Here is an 18113-nt window from a genome sequence, read left to right as displayed (position 1 = left end):
TTTGGCCACATGATGTGAAGAGCTGATTCATTGGAAAAGACCCTGGTGCTGGGAAAGATCGAAGGCAGATGGAGAAGGGGGTGACAGTGAATGAGATGGTTCAATAGCATCACCAGCTCAATGGACATGAATTTGAGCAAACTCCAGGAGACAGTGGAGGACAGAGGAGCCTGGAGTGCTGCAGTCATGGGGTTGCAAAGAGTCAGACACGACTTGGGGAAAGAACAACAAAACTAACTATGGAATCAGAATGAGGAAGCAAAGGTGTTGAAAGTATGAGGGAGAATCATTTGACTTGGGTGATCATGAGATTTAGCCTGGATAAGGAAGGAGGTAAAAGTGATGGTTTGGAAGAAGCTGATGGTTTGAGTTTAAAAAGCATGTTTAGGATGAGAGAAAGAACTTGAGAAAAAGGCCTTGACAAGGGCTCCCTCATTCACGAAAAGTCTGTGGAGTATTTGCAATGGTCATGATTTGGGTATCCAGGAATAAGCATTGATTGAAAACATAATAGTGAAGAGAAATCCAACCGAATGCACATTTATTGAGATCCCATTATGCAGAACAAACACTTCAGGAAGTAAAGATTAAACTTTTCCTCTCCAGGAATGACATGTATAATGATTCTCCTTGTCTGCACCTTCATTCTTCATGATGCCAACCAGATCCACATGCATGACATGTAGAGCTGAATGTTCTAGTTTTAGTATTTTCTTTTCACTTGACCTAGAAAACATCCCACCCCAAAGATGTTTAGATTAAAGCTAGATGTCAGGATAAAAAAAACAAAGAAATGAACAACAAAAGAGACAGGAAGAGTTGGAGTGAGTTAAAGCCAGAAAGCTCCATTCAGCAGGTAAGGATGGCTTGAAATCCTAACATTTTGGGCTTCTTTAGATTATAGTGGGAGGACTTTAGCGTATAGAGGGAGGACTTCTCAAAAATCCAGGATGAAGAATTCTTTTTTTAAATCTTTTACCCAGATTCACTTACTGTTTTTTTTTTTAATTTTAACTTTTCATTTTGTATTGAGGTATAGCTGATGTTGTGATAGTTTCCAGAGAACAGTGAAGAGACTCAGCCACACATATACATGTATCCATTCTCCCCCAAATTCCCCTTATACAGGATGAAGAATTCTTTTTTGGAAAAAAAGTGTGGATATAGTATCCCACTCTAGAATTTCAGCCCCGGGATGTTGGTTTTTTGGTTCATAAAGAAAGGCTAGACTCTAAGTTCCTTGAAGGCAGCTACAGTGTTGGTATTGTTGCATTTTGTATGTTCGCTGCTTACCATAATGTTGGACATATGATAGAACTCAGTAAGTATTCTCTTTGTCCCCTACAAGTTGTAGCTTGGTTTAGAAGCTTCAGGCTCCGCAAGGGAGCAAATATCTCCCTACAGCTGCCCACGAGGATAGGAGTTCCTGACTCAGTTATTACAGAAAGTCCAAAGCTATGCCTTCCCTCCTGGTATTTATTGTTCACTCCAAGAATTTCTTGTCCTCAAGTAAGACTTTTCCCATAAGCAGTATTCCCTGGTTATACTACCGACCTTCCAATGTTATCAAGTTTGTGGGGAGCAGAACTAGAACGCTAACCCAAGATCAAGTTTGTCCATAAAGGACAAAGGGTTTTGTTAGCTTTTTACTCATACTCTGTGCATAAAAAAAGGAAAAACTTCAGAAATTCTTCTACTTAAAGCAATTGTATTTCTTAAATGTAGCTACATATAAAATATATCATAAATATATAATATATAAATATATCATGTATTCTTTCCTTTATAAAGATACACTCATTTAATTTCCATAGTGTTAAGCAATAATAATAATAATAATAATAACGTTTCCTTATTCATTGTGGGAAACTAGTAGTTGGAGTGCTGGCAGCTTTGGGAATTCTTTTGGGTTATCTGGGAGACATTTCAAAGGTCACAGCCAGTGGTTAGCACTATAACAATTTTACTCTTATTGAGAATATTAAGCTTAATGTTTTTTCTTATGACTTGATTGGCTCTATTCTCTGTAAGCTTAATATTTATACAAAATTTTTCCAAAAAGAAATTTTCTGATCAGTTGACATGCCTGCCCTAATACTTTTTCCTGGTTCCGTTTTCTTCTTGGTCTTTTGGAAAGATTTAGAATGAATTCCCCTTCCCTTCCTCCAAGAAGGAATTTGGAGATCACTGTTTTCTTCAGTGACCTTGATATTTCCACTGCTAAAGAAAATTCCGCATTTTCTCAAGAAATGTAGAAAGAGTGTTTCAGAAATTTCTCAATTTTGTTTAGCTTAAAAGTAACATATTCTAAGGCTTTTTGGTTAGCAGATGTGGTAGGCATGTACATGGAAGACATAAAGCCAAATGAGATTGGGAGAATTTTTATGGATTAGACTCTTTGGAGCCCGTCTAGTGACATACCTTCTTACAAGTATGTCCTCTCATTTCTATAAAAGATCAATTAGGAGACAACTGTGGAGAGAAGTCTCAGGTAGTACTGGGAGTGCATTTCTTGGTGCCATCAATCCTGAGTTAGCTCAATGGAAGAACAGACAAAACCAACAACCAAGTTCTAGAGAGGTTCTCTTTCTAACAGGACCATTTCCTCTCCCAGGAAGGTCCCATTATTACATGCACTCCTCCTCTATAATTATGTAGAACATCTGGGGTGGGCTTCCTCTTCTGGATCCCTTTCTGTAGTATCCACTACCTCCATGGGGCTCAAGTCCACCTCTTTCTGAAACAGCCATATTTTGGGGGACAATGACCGCTCTGCTATGTCTGTGATTGTAAGTCTCCCCCTAAAGGATTCTACTTTAGATGGTAGTGGTGCTGGTGATATGTTTTACCTGTACTTTAAAAAAAATTAATTTTTATTGGACTATAGTTCATTTACAATGTTGTGTTTATTTCTCCTAGTCAGCAAAATGCATCAGTTATACATATATCCACTTAAAAAAAAATTTGGCCGTGCCATGCATCATGCAGGATCTTAGTTGTCTGACCAGGGATCGAATCTGTGGCCCCTGCATTGGAAACACGGAATCTTAACCACTGGACGGCCAGGGCAGTCCCTGTAACCACTGTTTTAGATTTTATTCCCACAAATCATCACAGAGTATTGAGTAGAGTTCCTTGTGCTATACAGCAGGCTCCTATTAGTTATCTATTTTATTTATTTTTAAAAAAGCTTTTAATTTTATATTGGGGCTTCCCAGGTAGCTCAGTGGTAAAGAATTCACCTGCCAAGCAGGGGACGCGGCTTCAGTCCTTGGGTTGGGAAGGTCACCTGGAGAAGGAAAGGGCAACCCACTCCAGTATCCTTGCCTGGGAAATCCCATGCACAGGCGAGCCTGGCAGGCTAGAGTTCAAGGGGTCACAAAGAGTCAGACAAGACTGAACCACCACCACTACCGTAGTTGATTGGCAATGTTGTGTTAGTTTTAGGCGTACAGCAAAGTGATTCAGTTATATATATGAATGGATCTATTCTTCTTCAAATCATTTTCCCATTTAGGTTATTACATAACATCCGTCAGAGTTCCCTGTGGTATAATAAGTAGATCCTTATTAGTTATCCGTTTTACATATAGCCGTGTGTACATGTCAATCTGAAATTCCCTAACTATCCCATACTTCAAATGATGAGAGTATATATTAATACAACAACCAAGTTATGCACTATTAGTGAGCAAGAAGGAAACAGTGAGAAACAGTATGATGGGAATGAGGAATGCAAACCAAGTCATCAGGAAAAGAACTCCCCACATTCGGCGTGAAAGGGAGCTTGTTCTAAGACAAGGAGAGGAAGTTTGGGGTGTCAAGACGTGACACATTAGAATAAGTCACAAGTCTTACCTCACTGGGTTTTGAGTCAGGACCAAACCTGCTGGAAAGTGTGTAAATCTCAGACTCAGATTTAGATTTGATGATCTCGCCAAACCACTTTTGGACCTGGAACATCAAAGAAAATACCAGGATTATTTTTGTTAATATTGGAAAAGAGAAAAGTCAGTGAGTTAGGAAGAGGATGGGAATATTATGAAAAACCTTTTCCTACAAAATGTGGTATATGCATACAATGGAATGTAATTTAGCCTTAAAAAGGAATAAAATTCTGAAACAGGCTACAACATGGATAAGCCTTGGAGACATTACACTGAGTGAAATATATGTGTTAAAAAAAACGGTTAGTCACTCAGTTGTGTCTGACTCTTTGAGACCCCGTGGACTGTAGCTCTCCAGTCTCCTCTGTCCATGGGATTTTCCAGGCAAGAATACTGGAATAGGTAGCCATTTCCTTCTCCAGGGGATCTTCCCAACTCACGGGTTGAACCGGGTCTTCTGCACTGAAGGCAGATTCTTTACCATTTGAGCCACCAGGAAATATATAAGCCAGATACCAAAGAACAACTATTGTATGATTCCACATGTTGAGAACCTGTAATAGTCAAATTAACTGGGACAGAAAGTAGAGTAGTGGTTACCAGGAGCTTGGCAGGGGGAATACAGCATTATTATTTAAAGCATACGGGGTTTCAGTTTGGGATGATCAAAAAGTTCTACAATGGATGGTGGTGAAGGTTGCATGACAATGTGAATGTACCTAATACTACTGATCTGTACAATTAACAAGGTTAAAATGACAAATTTTGTTATGTATAATTTACCACAATAATTTTTTCATATTACAGAATACACATTTGTCATAGAAAATTAACAAAATACACATATGCAAAGGAATAAGATAGAAGAAAATTGAGGAAGAAAATTTCTCAATCTAGCTCTCAGGGCTTCCCAGATGGCGCTAGTGGTAAAGAATCTACCTACCGATGCAGGAGACACAAGAGTCACGGGTTTGATTCCTGGATTGGGAAGATCCCCTGGAGTAGGAAGTGGCAACCCCCTCTAGTATTCTTGCCTGGAAAATCCTATGGACAGAAGAGCCTAGTAGGCTACAGTCCATAGGGTCCCAAAGAGTCAGACACAACTGAACGACTGAACATGAACACGAACACTAACACCCAGAGGAGCTTCCCAGGTAGATAAGTGGTAAAGAATCCAACTGTCAATGCAGGTTTGATACCTGGGTTGGGAGATCTGCTGGAGGAGTGAATAGCAACCCACTCCAGCATTCTTGCTGGGATAATCCCATGGACAGAGGAACTTGGTAGGCTACTGTCCATGGGGTTGCAAAGAGTCAGACACAACTGAACAACTGAGCACAAAGGTACACCCAAGAAACACCAGTAGATCCTTGCAAAAGTGAGCAGGGAAAGAAAGCTAGCTAATAAAAGAGGTATAATCCTTCATTCTGTGTTTCCACTGTGGACAGGTGGGATTCAGTGTCACTGGGGGGTTCTGGAGAGAGCATAGGACATGCTTCAGGGTTATTCACCTCAGAGACAAGGGAGCTGGGGCATCCGTCTACTAGCACCCATCAGTCACTGGTTGAGGCTGCTTTCAAGGGTCACTATTCTCTGAAAATACCAGCTTGCCCTGTGCATGAACCAGGCATGTCTTGTGGGCAGTAAGAAGCCCACTGGCACAGAGTCACAGGTGTTTATAATAAACTACCATGGGCACGTAGAATAGAAGGCCAAGGGCTATGAGAGGGCCATCAACAGCATCTGCTGGACTTCCCTGGTGGTACAGTGGATGGGAATCCACCTGCCAACAGGGGACATCAGTTCAGTCCCTGGTTTGGGAAGATTCCACATGCCACGGACCGACTGAGCCCATGTGCTACAACTACTGAAGACTGAACACCCTGGAGCTGGTGCTCCACAACAAGGGAAGCCTCCATGGGGAGAAACTCCTCCAATGTGGAGTAGGCCCAGCTCTCTGCAACTAGAGAAAGCCCGCACACACACACACACAAGGCGGTGAAGACCCAGTGCAGCCAAAAATAAACAGACTTAAGAAAATGAATAGACAGAACTAATTTATATACATAAAAAGAAAGAGGCCACTGTTTACCTGCTGGCTGAGGAGGCAGTACACCAAGAAGATGAAGAAACCCTGCAGGCTGTTGATGATGGTGAAGAGGTAGGCCATGACACGGGCAGCTGGTCCCACTTGCAGGATTCCCAGAAACCACGCGCATCCCAAGATGAAGAACTGAGCGGTGGCTTTGACTGTCAGCATCCTGGGTAGTAATAATTGATAATGTAAAGAAACCTGATAATGATTGTGACCATTCCTACAGCACAGTTGTTAATGGTGAGTACTCTGGAGCTAGAATGCTTGTGTTTTAAATCCAAGCCAGCGCTAACTAACTTGGTGACCTTGGGCAAGTTACTTTTTGGCTTTCTTTCCACCCCTCCCACCTTTTTTTGGCCATATCATGCAGCTTGGGAGGTCTTAGTTCCCTGACCAGGGGTCAAAGCTGGGCCATAGCAGTGAAAGTGATGAGTCCTAAACCCTGCACTGCCAGGGAATTTTCCTCCTTTCCTGCAACTCAGTTCCCTAATAATTATAATAGTCCTATTTCATAGGGTTGCTGCAAATATTGAGACTTAACATATGGGCAATATTTAGGACAGTATGTGGAACAAAATTGTGCGTTCACAGTTGTTTCAGCCATGTCTGACTCTTTGTGACCCCATGGACTGTAGCCCGTCAGGCTCTTCTGTCCATGGGATTCTCTAGGCAAGAATACTGGAGTGGGTTACCATTTCCTATTCCAGGGGATCTTCCTAACACAGGGATCGAATCCTTATTACCTGTGTCTCCTGCATTGGCAGGTGGGCTCTTTACCACTAGTGCCAACTGAGAAGCCCAAAATTGGTACCATACATATGTAGAACATTCTAAAACTATAAAGTTCTTTGTTTCATTCTGTCTATATCACTAACAGATGGGGGAGGTCTTATAATTTGTTATTCAAGCAGGAAGGCTTTTGAGATCAAAAGGGGTGCAATTCAGGGGAACTATATTTATTATCTTGTAATAATCTATAATAGAAAAGAATCTGAAAAAGAATATATATATGTGTGTGTGTAACCAAATCACTTTGTGGTACACATGAAAATAACAGAACATTTTAAATTAACTATGCTTCAATAAAAAAGGGATGATATTAATAAACATAATGGATCAGCAAAACATAAACTGGGACCATCCCAGGAAAACTGAGATGTAAGGTCACCTTATTTATATATCTATATATCTCTAAATTTAAAATATAATATGTAACTGAGAAAAGCTAGTTGAGGAACAGTTTGTGTAGTGTGATGCTATTGTATGTATGTATGCCTGCCTGTTCTATAGAAAATGCACAGAAAAAGGCCTGGGAAAATATCAGACACATCATATCATACAGTTTCTTACCTCTGGATTTCCTGGTTGGTAAAGTAGTAGGAAAATTGGAAGCAAGCGGCTGTCACTTTTAACTTTATATATTTTGAAAACTTTTGACAAAAAATAAAAAAGTAACAAATGTGCTATTTTTGTGATTACAATGAAAACCTTAGCAAACTACAATTAAGATGGGTGGTGCACACTATTTACAATAGCCAGGACATGGAAGCAACCTAGATGTCCATTGACAGATGAATAAATAAAGAATTTGTGGAACATACATAACAAAGGTACAATGAAATATCACTCAGCAAGAAAAAGGCACAAATGAGTGTCAGCTGAACTGAAGCAGATGAACCTAGAGCCTATTAACAAATATCGTATATTAACCCATATATATGGAATCTAGAAAAATGGTGCTGATGAACCTATTTGCTGGGCAGGAGTAGAGAACAGATTTGTGGACACAGCAGGGGAAGGAGAGGGTGGGACAAATGGGAGAATAGCATGAAACATATACATTACCATGTGTAAGATAGTTAATGGGAAGTTGTTGTTTAGCACAGGGAGAGCAGCTCAATGTGATGACCTAGAAGGGTGGGATGAGGGGGACTGAGGGAGGTTCAAGAAGGAGGGCATACATGTGTACTCATGGTTGATTCACACTGTTGTATAGCAGAAAGCAACGCAACACTATAGAGCAAGTGTCTCCCCTTAAAAATAAATTTAAAAAAAGATGGATGCTGCAAAATAAAAAAAAATACTCCCAATTTTTTGAAACAATATTATACAAAATATATTTTAACTTAAATCCTTCCTGAACTATTGCCTCTTGTATTTTGCGGCAGGGAAGTCCCTCCTCTTCTTCCTTTTAGTGTTAGATCTCTTTCCTTTCTGAGATTCATCAAGGACACGTGCCTCCCCAGTTAGAAACTACATTTCCCAGCCTCCTTTGCAGCTAGGCGTCACCACATGACCAAAGTCTAGCCAATGGGATGTGAATAAATATGGAACTTGCAAATTCCATGTCACTTTCTTCCCATGGATGGGATACAACATCCTAGGGGTTAGTGGGGCAACAAAATAGAAAGAGCATGAGTCCTGGATCACTCTGTGGAGCTCTGTTCTGTGGCTTGAGAATGAAATAAACCTCTATCTCACTTTCTTTTTTTGAGTCCCAGCAATTGAATATAGCTTCTCGTTGTGGCAGTGGAAGACAGTAGTGACCTTGCTAGTTCCTAGAGGCTGACTGTTCATATATGTCTCTGTGGATATGTAGGAGGGACCAGTAAGAAGTGAGTAGAAGAAAAGGGAGTTAGGAAATACCATTTTATTTAGAAAGTACCATAACTTACTTTATGTTCCGGATGGTTGACACTTCACTGTTGAGAGAGGAAAGTTTTCTTTTCAAAATCCAAAAAACCATGAGAAAAAATACAAAATTCACCTGCAAGAGTGACACAGACCATGGAGAATACAAGTTAAAATGTACCGTGTCTATTCAATTTATGGTAACATACTGTAGAGCACAATGTGGTCTTCTAACTGGGAGGGAAACCCAAAATGGAAGGGAGATATATATATATATCCCTTCCATTTTATATATATATGGCTGATTCATTTTGCTGTGCAGTAGAAGTTAACAAAACATTGTAAAGCAACTATACTGAAAAAAAATTGAAAAGCCATTAAACAAAATGTACCATGTCTGCTGTAAATTGCATACAACCCCTACCTCCCTGCACATGAATATGAATTGGTAGCAGATGGAAAAATCAAACCATATAGCTGAAAAAAATGTGTGTCCCTTGTGCTATCCTGCACCCAGAATGTCTGGCGCTTCTGCTTAGGTCAGGAACACTGGAGCCACGTATTCACTCACACAGAAAATGGCACACACAGGTCCAAGGAAAGCCCAGATGAATTTCTGGTCCAGGTGGAGCCAGCATCTGGGAACAATGGGAAAAGGGACATGAAGGGAATCAAAGAAAGCACATGAAATGGACATGAAATGACATCTTTTTCTAACAGAAAACTTTTCCAGTATTTCTTGAAAATGTCAGTTGGTGACAATGCAGGCTTTGATCGTTTGCTTCCATGTATTACTGCTACATGAAACAGTTTACAAGCACAGACCAGTTGAATTTTCATACCAGTATTTCGAGGGTGGGAACCATGGAGATGACTATTATCTCCATTTCACTAACGAGGGTATTGAGACTTGTGGGGGCTTTCCAGGTGCCCAGTGATAAAGAATCTACCTGCAATGCAGGATATGCGGCAGGAGCCATGGGTTTGATCCCTGGGTCAGGAAGATCTCCTGAAGGAGGAAATGCCGACCCACTCCAGTATTGTTGCTTGGGAAATCCCGTGGACAGAGCAGCCTGGCAGGCCACAGTTCGTGGGATCACAGAGTTGGAACTGACTTAGCAACTGAGCCTGAGACTTGAGGACTTGAGGTCACAAATTATGGGAAGGATAAACCTGGGACCTAAGTGCAAAATTTCCTCCTTCCAGAACTTTCCACATCATCTTTCCCTGCCTCACTGGGAAAGAAGTTAGAGTCCTTACACTCAAAGGGAAAATAGAGTGCATTTGTTGTGTTTATCTGAATCATTTCCATTAACACTGCCCTCGAATCTGTCCATGGCACAGGGTGAGACTTACCGCTCAGGTGTCCCATAAAGATGAGGCCTGGAGGCTGCAGAAATGGCCACGATCACAGCCGGGACTCCGTAGCCCACTGGGAACATAAGCCACTTCATGAATCTGTTGACACTGGAGTAGTTGACCACCGTCAGGTTGCGTGCAGTGAGGAAGAGGTGCAGGCCCTCCAGCAGCATCCAGGTGAAGGAGGCCAGGTAGAGATAGTGTAAGGCACCTGCGATGACGGCGCACAGCACCTGGGGGAGGAGGAGGGTGTCACCAGGAGGGACTGTCAGGGTGGAGCATGGCCCCAGGACCTCTCCTTTATACTGGCATTGATTGAGTTCAGAAGCCCTGCTATTAGATCACGGTTGTTGAAAGTAAAGGTGGTTGATCATGCCAGCACTGCTCACCTCACCACACATCCTCCCTCTAGGACCCAAGGCTATTTTATTGAGGGGTCCGAGGCAGCATGGCCCCATGAATTCAGCATCCCCCGATGTAGGCACATTCTGGGACAGTATAAGTACCTTGTTCTCAGTTCTGTCGATGGCTGTGAGGAAGAGCAGGTGGGCCAGGAAGAGGCAGAGCGAGAGCTGCAGGTGGAGCGAGGTGCTGGTGTTCTGGATGGCTTTGCACAGCAGGAAGGTGAGGGCCGCCAGGAGGAGGCACAGCAGAGAGAAGCTCAGCCCCACGTAGGTGATCACAGTCAGTGCGGGATCCTCCTTCTGGGATCCAGCAGAGAGGAGACCACAGTCATGCTTTCCTGCCCTGGGATTATATTCTCCCACCCCTTGGAATGTGGCATCCCAAAATAGGCAGACCACCTGTATCTCTGCAATGAGGGGAGGGGTGCAGACTTCCTGCGTGCTGTCACCCAGCCTATGTCATCAACAAGTCCTCTGAACCCACCTTTAGGATATGTGTGCAGTCTGACCTTTCCCCACCAACTCTGCAGCTGCCATCCAAATCCTGACCGCCATCATCTCTCTGCCGGGCTACTTCTGCTGCACCACTGACCATTCTTGACTCAGGGGCCAGAGATACTTTCTAATAACATAAATCTGTAGCATCCCTGATGCAAATCCTCTACTATCTCTCCATTGCAATTAGAATGAAATCTAAACTCCTGACTATGGCATGTGTGGTCTGACACTTTTCCCCTGCTCCCTTCTCTCCAAACCTGACTTTTCCCACTTCCCTCTCATCCATTCTATAATTTCTAGAACACACTGGGTTTGTTTGTTCTGTCTCATGGATTTGCCTATTGTAAATATTTATTGTTTAATTTTATTTTATATTTGATTGTGCTGGGTCTTCATTGCTGCTTGTGGGCTTTCTCTAGTTGTGGCCGGTGAGGGCGGCTCTCTTGTTGCTGTCTGAGGGCTTCTTATTGGGCTGGCTTCCCTTGTTGCAGAGCACAGGCTCTAGGGCGAGTCGGCTTTAGTACTTGTGGCATGTGGGTTCAGTAGTTGTGACTTGGAGGCTCCAGAGCACAAACTCATTTGTTGTGGTGCACAAGTTCAGTGGCTCCTCAGTATGTGGGATCCTCCCAGACCAGGGATCAAACCCATGTCCCTTGTATAAGCCAGATCCTTAACCACTGACCACCAGGGAAGGCCACATTTGTCTATCCTAGACATTTCATATAAGTGGAATCCTACAGTATATGGTCCTTTGTGTCTAACTTCTTTCATCCAGTGTGATATTATTGAGATTCATTCACATTGTAACACTGCTGACTTAATATTCAGATTTCAGCTTGAGTAACTCATTCTCCTCTGATCACTCTATCTAAAGCAGTACACTTCTCCTATCACTCCAGACGTGGTCTGTTAAACTTTTTTTTATAGCACTTATGGCCACCTAGTAGTGTAGTAGTGTTAGTTTCTCAGTTGTGTCTGACTCTTTGCGATCCCGTGGACTATAGCCTGCCAGGCTCCTCTGCCCATAGGATTTTCCAGGCAAGAATTGGAGTGGGTTGCCATTTCCTCCTCTAGGGGATCTTCCCAACCCAGGGATCGAGCCCACATCTGTTATATCTCCTGCATTGGCAGGCAGGTTCTTTACCACTAGGGCCACCTAGCAGGGCCTCAAAAGGAGTTAGCTGGAGGAATTCAATAGTTACGTCCTACCTGGTCATGGAAGGCCATGAGAACAGCGAAACTGGACAGGTGAGTGCAATTGCATATCGTGTGAGTCTTGTTCTCTTGTATCAGACCACAGCCATCCTTGGACCAGCGGTCGCCCTCATTTGTGCTTTTCCAGTAGACGCAGATCTTCTTGTCCGTGGGATTCACCTGAAAATAGAACAGGCTCATCATGTCGTTCCTTGGGAGGGACAACTCTGAGTGTCAGCCTTGGCTGGTGACACCATGGGTTAAGAAGGATCAGGTGATTTCTATTTTAAGTGAAGAGGATGACCACCAGTATACCTGCCCCCAGAGTCCCAGTTCTACTGGGATTCCACCTAACAGAAAACAATCTCATCTCTCTCTCTGGGAGTCAGAATTTTACAAGATTTTACTGGTTTCAGGACTTTGTCCTCCACCATGGGAGTCAAATAGAAAAAGAGTCTAAGACCCACCTGAAGTTTTCTTCCAAGTACTCTCTAATCAAATTTCCCTGATTTCTACATCAATTCTGCCCTGACCTCTTACAACACAGTATTGCTCATGCAATGACAGGGCTAGTGTAGGGAAGAAGCATCACCAGGAGAGAGAAGAAAGTCAGTTTTCAATTTCTCTCTCCCTTTTTTTTTTTTTTTTGATCTCAAGGATGTCCACAGCATCATTTGATTGGGCCAAGGAGATGAGTTGGATGCTTTCCTGTTTGGGTGCTATATCTCCTTTGATAATCCACTGGACCTTCCCTAGATATCTCACTCCACTCCTACTGTCCCATGCCCTACATCAAAAATTTCATACCTAGATTTCATGCATCAGATGGAGAAAATCTATGTTTCTTCATCTTCCCTCACTTCATTTTTGCTTTGTTAAAATTTAAAAAATATTAATTTTCCTAGTTTGATTGAGATTTGGGATATAGCACTGTGTATGTTTAAGGTATACAATGTAATGATTGATATATGTATTTATTGCAAAATGATTACTGCAACAAGGTTAGTTGATATCCATCACTTCACATAATTACAATTTGCATTTTGTGGTGAGAACTTTTAAAAGCTATTCTGTCAGCAACTTTCAAATATACAATACAGAATCGTTAAACTAGAGTCATCATTCTCTCCATTACATGTCCGGAACTCATTCATCCTGTAACTGGAAGCTTGTAACCTTTGATCACGAGTACCCGGTGCCCTGCCTTCCGTCCCTGGCAACCCCCAGTCTGTCCTTTGTTTCTGTGAACTTGGTTTTCTCAGATTCCACGTATAGATGAGATCATTCGGTATTTGTCTTTCTCTGTCTGACTTCACTTAGCCATAATGCCCTCAAGGTTCATCTATGCTGTGAAACAATGGCAGGATTTCTTTCAACTCTTACTTTCTAAACAGAGTTGGCTATGTCTGGCTATTAACCCTCCTGCCTTTAAGAGTTTGGGCAGAGAATGCGAGAAGGCAAGGGTTTATATAAAAATTTTCCTTCTAATTGAATTATGTAGTCTTAGCAATTAATTCCACATGTCTCTGCAAGAATAAATACTATGTCTCAATTCAGATTTCACAGATGTAGGAGGTACCTGCAACTAAAATCATTCCATGTACTAGAATGACATTGCCCGAGAGAAATATCATGTAAATCACTTATGTATTAATAATTTGAAATTTTCTACTACCACATTAAAAAAGGAAAAGGAACAGATCAAACCAATTTTAGGAACCTATTTTATTTAGCCCACTGTTTTTTAAAATAGGGCTTCCCAGGTGTCACTAGTGGTAAAGAACCTGCCTGCCGATGCAGGAGACAAAAGAGACGCAGGTTCGATCCATGGGTTGCGAAGATCCCCTGAAGGAGGGCATGGCAACCCACTCCAGAATTCTTGACTGGAGAATCCCATTGACAGAGGAGCCTGGTGGGCTATAGTTCATAGTGCACAAACAGTCACACATGACTGAAGTGACTTAGCATGCATGTATGCATATTCAAAATAATATCATTTAATGTGTCAGAACTAAAGAGCCTCTTGATGAAAGTGAAAGAGAAGAGTGAAAAAGTTGGCTTAAAGCCCAACATTCAGAAAACTAAGATCATGGCATCTGGTCCCATCACTTCATGGCAAATAGATGGGGAAACAGTGGAAACAGTGACTGACTTTATTTTTCTGGGCTCCAAAATCACTGCAGATGGTGATTGCAGCCATGAAATTAAAAGATGCTTACTCCTTGGAAGGAAAGTTATGACCAACCTAGACAGCATATTAAAAAGTAGAGACATTACTTTGCCAACAAAGGTCCACCTAGTCAAGTCTATGGTTTTTCAAGTGGTCATGTATGGATGTGAGAGTTGGACTGTAAAGAAAGCTGAGCACCAAAGAATTGATGCTTTTGAATTGTGGTGTTGGAGAAGACTCCTGAGAGTCCCTTGGACTGCGAGGGGATCCAACCAGTCCATCCTAAAGGAAATCAGTCCTGGGTGTTCATTGGAAGGACTGATGTTGAAGCTGAAACTCCAATACTTTGGCCATCTGATATGAAGAGCTGACTCATTGGAAAAGACCCTTATGCTGGGAAAGATTGAGGGCAGGAGGAGAAGGGGACGACAGAGGATGAGATGGCTGGATGGCATCACCGACTCAATGGACATGAATTTGGGTGGACTCCAGGAGTTGGTGATGGACAGGGAGGCCTGGCGTGCTGCAGTTCATGGGGTTGCAAAGCGTCGGACATGACTGAGCGACTGAACTGAACTGAACTGAATGTGTCAATATAAATCAATATATGTAATCACTATAAAATTATTGAGAAGCTTAACACATTGTTTTTCTTACAAAATCTTCAAAGTCTGGAAATACTAATTCTAAACCTGGAAATGCTAACCCTTCAAAAATCTCAGTTCAGACTCACATACTTCAAATGCTCAGTAACTCTAGTTTGCTCCTGGTTATGGCACTGGACAGTGCAGGTCCAGAACCACTGACAGGGAGTATACGCAGATTATTTGGTCTAACATCCGTGAAACCCAAGCAAGGACAAATCGCAGCTTTGACCCACCTTCACGTGCTGAAAACTTAGAGTCACAGGCTGGGAGAGAGATGTGATCTTTTTGGGTCCAATAGCAGCACTTACTACCTGAGAGTTCAGGTAAACTTTCTCATTCATTTCTTCAAAAGAAGTTGCATTTATGATCTTTCCAAGGGAAGAGTATGAAATAAAGGCAACTGCACTAGAACCTGAGGAAACAGAACAAAGGAGATTGGGATTGACATATATATATATATACTCGTGGTGCAGGCTCAGTCGCTCATTTGTGTCTGACTCTGTGTGACCCCCATGGACTGTAGCCCACCAGGCTCCTCTGTCCATGGGATTTCCCAGGCAAGGATACTGGAGTGGGTTGCCATTTCCTCCTCCGGGGGGTCTTCCTGACCCAGGGATTGAACCTGTGTCTCGTGCATGATAGGTTGGGTTCTTTACCACTGAGCCACCAGGGAAGCCCTTGGTCATATTAATACATATATATTTAGTTTGTTGAATTCAATTAATGTGATGTTGAGCATCACATTATATGCTATGCTGAAGAGGAAAAAAGTTAAAATTTTACATAACTTCCTCCTCCTTCTGCTTCTATAACTCAGCTTGCCCCTTGCAAAGTCTAGGTCGTGCAGGTCACATAGTCTCAGAAAGTGGGGACTGGCAATACTAGGAACTAGAGTTTATCTCACTCACCCTTGTCCTGCTCTTTGCAATCACCCAGCCCCTGCAAACCTGCTTAATCATGCCTGTCCAGGTCAGGCATACCCCTGCCCATTGTGACCACAGTTCCTGAGCACACGAAAACCCTTGGTTTAAACCAGCCTATTAGCAGCTAATGTTGCCCATTACAGTCTGTCTATAAAAACTCTGTAACCCCTTTGTTCGGGGCTCAGAGCTTGGAGTGTTAACTCCTCTGGACCCGCTGGCGTAATAAGCCTGAGCTCTTCAACTCTCCGAGTGTAGTGTTTGGTTTCTTGAGTCCTGGTTTCTGCAACAGTGCCACAATTTATTTCTTGTAAACATAAATGATGCAATTTTGATGAGAAAAGGACAAAAAAGAAAGTGAAATTTTTATAAAAATACACACTTAGAGATAGCTGCTGTTTAAGTTCTGGAGTTTTTTTCTAGGTATATATATATCTATATCTATCTATATATATACATATATCTGTATCCAGATACACCACGTGTCCAAGATTTGTTAATGGACAAAAGATAACATTGCAAGGAAGAGGCAATTCTGACTCCAGGTTGGATCTGTTACTTTAATCTTTGCTTCCTGTTGCTTTTGTTCCCTGCTTGTACATAATGGCCTGCCTCAGGGAATCCTGCCCTACTGCCTGAATATTAAACTAACGTGTCTTTGTTCAATATCCTGTCCACCTGCAGATGGCTACAGGAAGGAAGAAATTAACACATCTTCCAGGAGATATTTGCAAGATTAACGGACATTTTAGGGCTTCCCTGATGGCTCAGTGGTAAAAGACTCTGCCTGCAATGCAGGAGACATTGCTTTGATCCCTGGGTTGGGAAGATTCCCTGAAAAAGGACATGGCAACCCACTCTGTATTCTTGCCTGGGAAATCCCATGGACAGAGGAGCCTGGACTGAGCACACACACTTGCAGTGGGCTTTTTACTTTGCTTCCTTAGCCCCCGCCCCACATCTCTTTTCTATAAAAGAGCCTGGCATCTAGACCCCAATAAGATAGTTATTTTGAGACATTAGTGTACCATTTTCTCAATAAACCAGCTTTCAAATAAAGTCATTTTCCTTGCCCCAACACCTCATCTCTCAAATTTATTGGCTGGTTGTGTGGTAAGCAGAGTGAGCCTGGACTCAGTAACAATGTGACCGAGTTTCCTTCTATGGAGAGCTGAGTATCAAGGATTATCTGATTCTAAGGGGCATTGTGATTCACCTTTTATGGACTTTCTATTGCCAAGCAATTTCACAACTCTGTAGGCGTGGAAGATAACAGGTAGAAACTTGATAGTAGTGGAAATGGTTCTTTCCCTAGAAAAAGATGCATTTTGTCTGGTAGATATGTAGTTTTCTGTTATAGAAAATATAATTCTGAACATTGCATTGTAGTATTGCCCTGTAGAATATTAACCAGCTTTTGCATCAGTTAGCATATCATTTCAGAATTTGTGACTGATTTATATAGGAATATGTTTGTGTACATGTGTATCTGCTCTTTGAATTGCCTCTGAGCATGTTTTAACATTTCATAGATTCCCTCATCAATTAATGAGCTGATGTAATCTTTTTCATGACTTTGAAAAAGTCTTTATTGAATTTGTTACAATATTGCTTCTGTTTTTTATGTTTTGGTTTTTTGGCCATCCCAGGGCACATGGGATCTCAGCTCCCAGACCAAGGATTGAATCTGCACCCCCTGCACTGGAAGACGAAGTCTTAACTGCTGGCCCACCAGGGACGTCCCATGAGTTCATATGATCTTTGATGTACCTTCATTTATATTTGAGAATGCTATTTACCTTTTCATTATTTATTTCTTTGAAAAAGGTATATAGGTGTATACACATACACACACAAAAACACAAACGTATATACACACACATAGGCACACTTACTCACATATATGAGGGTCAAAATAAAAGACTTTCAGTGTCTCTTCTCATATTCTGAGGCACACTTTGTACTTCTGGCCCTGAATCCTTTGTTTTATTGAATAGGGTAAAACTGGAGGGACAAGAGAAACTGGAAAAACTAAGAGAGGCTAAAGTGATTTACATAAGAAAGGACACGAATCTACACTTAGGAGAAAAAGATATAAAAGTTGGGTTGTCAATGGCTGATTCCTGTTGATATTTGGTAGAAACCAATGCGATACTGTAAAGCAATTATACTTCAATTAAAAAAAAAAAGTTGTGTCATTGTTGTTTTTCAGCTGCTGAGTGCTGTCTGACTCTTTGCGACCCCATGGACTGCAGCACTCCAAGCTCCTCTGTCCTCCACTATCTCCACTATCTGGAGGAGGAAATGG

General features: G+C 41.9%; 1 protein-coding gene across 1 annotated transcript in view; it reads right to left on the bottom strand.

Moving 5' to 3' along the window:
- Nucleotides 1-600: 600 nt before the first annotated feature.
- Nucleotides 601-18113, bottom strand: part of ADGRE3 (adhesion G protein-coupled receptor E3) — a 56633-nt gene continuing 39120 nt past the window's right edge. The window contains exons 8-16 of the mRNA XM_065932045.1: nt 15119-15297; nt 12084-12248; nt 10479-10676; nt 9970-10205; nt 9185-9251; nt 8658-8749; nt 5980-6148; nt 3859-3954; nt 601-726 (exon numbers count right to left, since the gene is read on the bottom strand). Of these exons, the coding sequence (XP_065788117.1) occupies nt 718-726; nt 3859-3954; nt 5980-6148; nt 8658-8749; nt 9185-9251; nt 9970-10205; nt 10479-10676; nt 12084-12248; nt 15119-15297 (1211 nt within the window). The 3' untranslated portion in view covers nt 601-717. The remainder of the gene's footprint in view (nt 727-3858; nt 3955-5979; nt 6149-8657; nt 8750-9184; nt 9252-9969; nt 10206-10478; nt 10677-12083; nt 12249-15118; nt 15298-18113) is intronic.

The sequence above is a fragment of the Muntiacus reevesi genome, chromosome 1, assembly GCF_963930625.1.
Source record: "Muntiacus reevesi chromosome 1, mMunRee1.1, whole genome shotgun sequence".
NCBI lineage: Eukaryota > Metazoa > Chordata > Mammalia > Artiodactyla > Cervidae > Muntiacus > Muntiacus reevesi.
The sequence above is the reverse complement of the archived record's forward strand: the minus strand, read 5'-3'. Positions and strand labels throughout refer to the sequence as shown.